The 6,716-nt window shown below is 54.3% G+C and overlaps 1 protein-coding gene across 1 annotated transcript in view; it reads left to right on the top strand.

Annotated features, from left to right (window-relative positions):
- Positions 1–925: 925 nt before the first annotated feature.
- Positions 926–6,716, top strand: part of SERHL2 (serine hydrolase-like 2) — a 25,917-nt gene continuing 20,126 nt past the window's right edge. The window contains exons 1-7 of the mRNA XM_006866910.1: positions 926–1,100; positions 1,183–1,296; positions 1,589–1,630; positions 2,087–2,106; positions 3,620–3,694; positions 4,960–5,069; positions 6,052–6,131. Coding sequence (XP_006866972.1) covers positions 926–1,100; positions 1,183–1,296; positions 1,589–1,630; positions 2,087–2,106; positions 3,620–3,694; positions 4,960–5,069; positions 6,052–6,131 — 616 coding nt within the window. The remainder of the gene's footprint in view (positions 1,101–1,182; positions 1,297–1,588; positions 1,631–2,086; positions 2,107–3,619; positions 3,695–4,959; positions 5,070–6,051; positions 6,132–6,716) is intronic.

The following is a 6,716-nucleotide window of genomic DNA, read 5'->3' as shown; positions in this document are numbered from 1 at the left end:
CAGGATGGGAGGGCGAGGCCAACGATCCGAAGCGGTGGGCGAGGCGGGGCAGTGACTAGGAGTCTCCGACCGGCGCGTGGGAGGAGGGCGGGGCCGGGGCCGAATGGGGCGGGTCCTGAGAGCCTGGGCGGAGCCGGCGGGCTCAACAGTGGGCTGGGCGGGCACTGTGCCCGGAACTGTCCTCTACGTTCTCCTTCTGCGCGACCTCGCGGTGTGGGAATGAGGGCGCCGCGCGTCCGCTGAACCAGAACGATGGGTGAAAACTCGCCTCCCAGGGACCCTTAAGCCCGGGGTGGGACCGGGGGAGGTCACGCACCCATCACTGATCCACTGGGACCGCGGAGGAGGGACTGAAGGGTGCGCTGTCCACACGGAGATTCCCGGGGTTACAAATCCGACGCCCCGGGAGCAGCGGGCCAGAGGGTGGAGGGTCCTAACACACGGTCGCACGTGATCTGTCAGGTTCCCGAGAGCCCCCAGAGTCAGAGTCGCCGACCCCTTGTGGGTGTCCGTGGGGAGGGGGCAGCCGAAGGAAGAGATCAGCGCTGGGCCTGGTAATATGGTGTTAGGGGACTTAGGGCCATCCAGCCACCGGGTTTTCCCGTGTGACCTTGGGCGTCCACTTCTCGTGCCTCAATTTCCTGTCTGTAAAATAAGGGCAAGATGAACTTGAACCCTCCGGCGGGTGTGGGAGGTTCGAGCACTTTGTGGATGAAGGCTTAGAAAGTGCTAGCGACTGTTACTCGTTTTCCAGAAAAGGAACCTGAGGCTCAGGCGACTTAGAAACTTGGTTAAGTCACCCAGCCAGCCCTAGCCCACCCCACAGCCCATTTGGTGCATCCTGTAAAGCCCACCCAAGCGTCCCCTCACCCCGCTGGACTGGTTTCTCTAATCCTGCGGTATCCCAGGCAGGAATGAGTGAAGAATGAATGACTTGGCCTTTCTTTCAGGTCTGCTATCAGAGCTGAAGCTGGCTGTGCCTTGGGGCCACATCGCTGCCAAAGCCTGGGGCTCCCTGAAAGGCGCCCCCGTTCTCTGCCTGCACGGCTGGCTGGACAATGCCAATTCCTTTGATAGACTCATCCCCCTTCTCCCTCAAGGTAGGGCTGGAGGTTGTGAGGTGGTAGGCAGGGGTGGGAGATGGTGGGTACATCTCCACCTGCCCCTATCGCTCTGTTTCAGACTTCTACTATGTTGCCATGGATTTCGGGGGCCATGGGCTTTCATCTCATTACAGCCCAGGTCTTCCGTATTACCACCAAGACTTTGTGAATGAGATCCGGAGAGTTGCAGCCGGTGAGCGTCAATGGGTGTGTGGAGGGAGGCTCTGGGGGCACCCCCTCTTACCAGTGGAACAGGACCTAGCACTGAGAAAGTAGGGTTGGGCTGAGGTGGGCACGTCCAGTTTTGTCAGTAATTCTTTGGGAAGGTAGAATTCAGCTGTCCCCAGGCAGTGGAGCCGGGTTCTCTTAGCCAGTCTCCTGGGGGTTGACCCAGAGGCTGGGAAGGAAATTCTGCAGGAAAGAGAGGGAGTGTGGGGGTGGAGGGGAGGCCAGACCCTTCCTGACCTTGGTTCCCTGTGTTTCAGCCTTGAAATGGAATCGCTTTTCCCTCATGGGCCACAGTTTTGGTGAGTACTGTGACTTTTTAGTCTCCAGGACCTGAGGCGATTGGGCCAAGGGAGGGCTTGACTTTGCACCTGCATTTGGCACTGTAGGATAAGCACTGGACTGTTAACTACAAGGTTGGTGGCTTAAACCTACCTGCTGCTCTACAGGGTTAACAGCACTCAACAACAACAACAAAGTGAGGAGAGATGAGGGTCAGCTACACACTGACCTTTGGGCATGCTGCTAGACTTGGTCCTTGTCTATCTCCTCACCCAGTAAAGGAAATGTGATGTTTTAAGTGGTCAGGTTTGATGACGGTCTCAGGGGAGAGGACCCTGAGTCTGATTGGAACACAAAACTCCCACTTCTCTGGTGGCAGAGAGGGTGACCCCTAGTTTGGGGAAGACTCTCAATCCCCTTGAGATCTGGGGACGGGGAGTGTGGACCTTTCAGCCAATTGCTCGTTTGTCCTACAGGTGGCGCTGTGGGCGGGATGGTGAGTAGAGGCTTTGGGGTGCAAAAGGTGGGGGTGGGGGGCCACCCCTGTGGGCTCCTCCAGGTGGGGCCGGGAGAGTGGAGAGGAAGGCGGAGACACTTGGAGGGAAGCTTCAGTGTTGTTAGATGCCATCGAGTCAGTTCTAACTCAGAGTTGGACAACAGAACGAAACACTGCCCAGTCCTGCGCCATCCTCACAGTTGTGTTTGAGCCCTGTTACTGCCCCTGTCTCAGTCCATCTTATTGAAATGCTCCCTCTTTTTCGCTGACCCTCCTCTTTACCAAGCATGACATCCTTCTCCAGGGACTGGTTTCTCCTGACAACATGTCCAAAGTGTATGAGACAAAGTCTCCTAGCTTCTGAGGCTGTGTTTCTTCCAAGACAGTTTTGTTTATTCTGACAAAAACCCACTGCCATCGATTTGGACTCGTATGACCCCTACACAGGGTTTCTTCTAAGACTGTAAATTCTTCCATGGAGTCACTGGTGGGTTTAAACCACCAACCTTGTGGCTAGCAGCCTTATGCCTAACCCACAGCACCACCAGTACACTATGGTATATTCAGTATTCTTCTCAACATCATAATTTAAAGGCATCAATTCTTCTTCCGTCTTTCTTATTCATTGGCCAGCTTTCACATGCATATGAGGTGCTTGAAAATACCTTGGGTAAGGTGCACCTTAGTCCTCAAACTGATGTCTTTGCTTGTGAACACTGTAAAGAGGTCTTATGCAGCAAATTAGAATGATCATTCCAAATCATCATTGGATTTTTCTACTGCTACTTCCAAGCGTCCTGGTGTAGCGCTGTGGGTTAGTGTGCTGGACTGCAAGGTCAGTTTGAACCGTAAAGTTGGTGGTTCAAGCTCACCAGTTAGAACCAACTCGACAGCATTTAGCAACACTTCCAAGAGTGTTGATTGTGGATCCAAGTGAAATGAAATAACTGGACAACATCCATTTGTTCTCCATTTATTCATGATGTTGCTCATGGGTACGTGCAAGGATTTGTTTTCTTTCTGCTGAGGGGTAATCCATACTGAAGGCTGTAGTCTTTAATCTCCTTCAGAAAGTGCTCCAAGTCCTCTTCACTTCCAGCAGTGGGTCTGTGTTTGATTACCAACTTCCACTTGGCTCTGTAAACAGCAATAATGGTTACGATTGTGGATGTAGAGTCCCTTAATTATTTGTACAAATGGTTAAGCCCTTGAGGAGCCTCCCAAAGGCTTCTGGGAAGAAAGTCCTCATGATCTCTTTCTGAAGGCTACAGCTTTGCAGTTTTGCTCTGCACCCATGGGGTCGTCTTGAGCCAGAATCAACTCAACAGCAACTGGTTTGGTTGGGTTTTGGTTTTATTGAGGGGAAGTTGGTTGAAACCATCAGACATTCTCTGCTCTGTCACAGAGAGCCTTGGAGCTCAGCTTGGGAAGGAGGGGTGCATGGAAGAGTCTTGTCCTGGCCTGTTGGTCAGCATCCTCCCTCTTCACACTCCCTGTTGGCATTGCTCCACAGTTTTCCTGTGTCTTCCCCGAGATGGTGGACAAGCTCCTCCTGCTAGATTCCGTGCCGTTGGTCCTGGAGTCAAGTGTAAGAAAGGGCTCTCACGCTGGCATTCCTGATGACCCAGGGCCCGGGTCCTGCCCTCATCCTCCTTCCTTCAGTGGATCCCAGGGAGGAGGAGGTGGTGGCAGAGGGTGGCCAAGGAGTGTCAAGCCCCCCCCCCCCCAAAGAGGATAGCATTATGGTGCACATGCCCCTAGGAGTGGTCAGGGACCTTTGTTGCCCATGGAAACCCCAGTTTGGAAGCGTCAGAATGCCAGGTGGATCATGAAGTGTGCTTCTCAACCCTGGTGACAATGAGGAGGACCAAAGATGGGGTCTTGTGGTCCTGGCCTGGGGCAGACTGGGAGAGAGTAGAGGCAGATGGCTGAGGAAACACCGGACGCAGAGCCTGGCGAACACACACAGGCATGGACGCTCAGTTGAAAACATAAGAAAAGCCCTCCGTCATCCACTAACAACCACCAGGCCAATCCCAGCATCTGAGGTCTGACCCTGTCATTTATTTGTTGTGTGATTTTGGGCAAGTCACTTCTTGTCCACTTATAAAGTGAGGTGGTTGGCCGAGATGACCTGGAAGGCCCCCGGCCCACTCACACACTGCCATTCTGTTCCGAGAGCTCAGCGTCTTGCTGTGACGTATCTCACCTCTTCAGTTTTGATTTTCTTGTCTGACCACAAACTCCATGAGGGCAGAACAGGGTCTGTCTTGTTTTCACCCTGGGCACAGTCCCTGCTCAAGGAGGCCCCTCTTTATACAGGGTCTTCCTCAGGTAGGGTGGGGGGAACATTTGGCCCCCACCTCATCCCTATTCTTAGGGAGGATGTAGAGGAGTGCCCATGTCTATCGCTGCCCTGAGTAGCTGACCGGTGGGCAGTGTGGCTGTTCTCTCAGTGTGCAGGGCTGGAAGACCCAGAACTGCACCCCCACCACCTCAGCCTCCCACCCAATGTTGGGGATCCGGAGCACTGTTGCTGTTATACAGCCTGCCCCCAGTTCACTGGGCCTTCGTCAAACCAAGTGAAACTACTGACCCTTAGTGGTTCCTGCCCTGTGGAGACGACCCCCCTTGTGGTCGTCCCAGCACAGCACTTGGCCATTTTGACAGAGATTTCTTCCCCTGCCATCATCCAACCAAGGGTTAGGGCAGGGCTGGCTGTGACTCCAAGAAACGGATTTGGGGAGGACTCATTCTATGACAGACCCCTCCCTCCCTGGGTCAGAATGAGTCCTCAAAGCCGAGGGGATGCTGGGGGCCCTTGGTCCTCACTCAGCGAGCCGTGCCCCTCAGGAAGTAGAGAACGTGCTGACGTACAGACGGAGAGCCATGGAGCACATCCTGCAGCTGGAAGCCTCCAATAAGCCCTCCAATGTGGTCAGCCCCGAGGAGATGCTGCAGGGGTAGGTGCCACTGGTGGGGGGAGGCCCTGGGAGGAACCTCCTTTCTTCCTGCCCTTTGACCTGAGTGTCAGGCTCCCTGCTCTCCTCAGACACCTGGTCACACTTTGTGCCCACCCTCTGTAGCCACTGCCTTCACCTTGAATTCGGCCGACCTTATCCACTCTGGCATCTCCCCCCTCAGACACCTCTGGGACTCCAGCCTATGGGCCCCTTCTACTTGGACCCGACACCTGCTAACTTCCCCACCCCTCCATCCGGCCTCAGCTGGTTGGCATCTCCTCTGGGAAGCCTGCCCTATATTGCCCAAGTGAACTGCCTGTGCTTTGGGCTTCTAGTCACCTGCCTTGTAGGAACTACATGATCCAATAACAGCCCTTTGTCTCGTCTTTTCCCTCCCATTGCCGACTAGATCACGTGTCCCTCCAGCACCTATCAGTGTGCCTGTAGCTGGTCAGGGTCCCATAGATAGTTGTGTCTAAAGACGTTAGTAAGGAGCCTTGCTTTTGTGGTAGCTACACTCTCAGCCGCTAACTGAAAGATTGCCTGTTCTAACCCACCAGCCCCTACACGGGAGAAAGTTGAGGCCAACTGGCTTCCATAAAGATGGCACCCTTGGTAACCCTATGAGGCGGTTCTAGTCAGTCCTGTCGGGGTGCTGCGAATCTACAATGGTCTCAGTGACAAAGGGTTTTTATCTGGAAAGACAAAGTACAAACACACACCTTTTGCACAGAAACCGACCCCTACGATGAGATGCCTTGCTTCCCACCTAAGCCTTTTGCTTCCTGGTATTTCTCTTAGACCCACTTGTTCTTGTCACACCACTGTGTGTGCACACGCTCACACAGGGCTGCTATGAATGTCTACATCCACACACGTGCACCCCCACTCTAGGGTGGGCTCCCTCTTCCCTGCCCTCCTCTCCTCAGCTGACCCTGCCCCTCATCCGTCACCCAGGCCATCACCACTTTTGTCTCCCCAGACTCCTGAAGAACAACAGTCAAGTGGGGGAGGAGTGTGGGAAACTCCTCCTGCAGAGAGGGACCACCCAGGTAGCCACAGGTAAGAGCTGTCGCCTGCTGCTGTCGCCATGGTTTCCGACTTGCTGTGGATCAGGCAGGGTGCTAAGTGCTTTACAGAGAAGTCTCCTTCATCTCCTTTGTGCTCCGTGGGTCCTATTCAGAGGAGGGGAAACTGAGGCTTGGTGAGGTCTGGTCATCTCAGAAAACTATGGTCTCATAGGGGACCCTGTCAGGTGTATTGGGACTAAATGTGGATGCCACAACTGTGCTCTGTGGGACCTGTTGGGTGGATGCTGGGCACCAGCAACTAGCCCCAAAGACACCCAAGGGTGCCAGGTGACTTACAAGGCTGGGTCATGGACTTGGTATGTTGGCTTCCGGGCAGGCTCAGACCCAGTTTGTTTTCCAGTATGTGCGTTCAGCAATCTTCATAGTGGGGAGGTCTGCTAGTCTGTGGTCAACCTTCACAGTGGGATATTTTAGTCTGCGGTCAGTCTTCATAGTGGGGTCTAGTCTGTGGTCACCCTTCATGATGGGGGCCCTGCTAGTCTGTGGTCGCCCTTCATGGGGGAGGTCTGCTAGTCTGTGGTCAGCCTTCATGATGGGGGGCCTGCTAGTCTGTGGT

This window comes from Chrysochloris asiatica, unplaced genomic scaffold (genome assembly GCF_000296735.1).
Source record: "Chrysochloris asiatica unplaced genomic scaffold, ChrAsi1.0 scaffold00097, whole genome shotgun sequence".
Taxonomy (NCBI): domain Eukaryota; kingdom Metazoa; phylum Chordata; class Mammalia; order Afrosoricida; family Chrysochloridae; genus Chrysochloris; species Chrysochloris asiatica.
The sequence above is the reverse complement of the archived record's forward strand: the minus strand, read 5'-3'. Positions and strand labels throughout refer to the sequence as shown.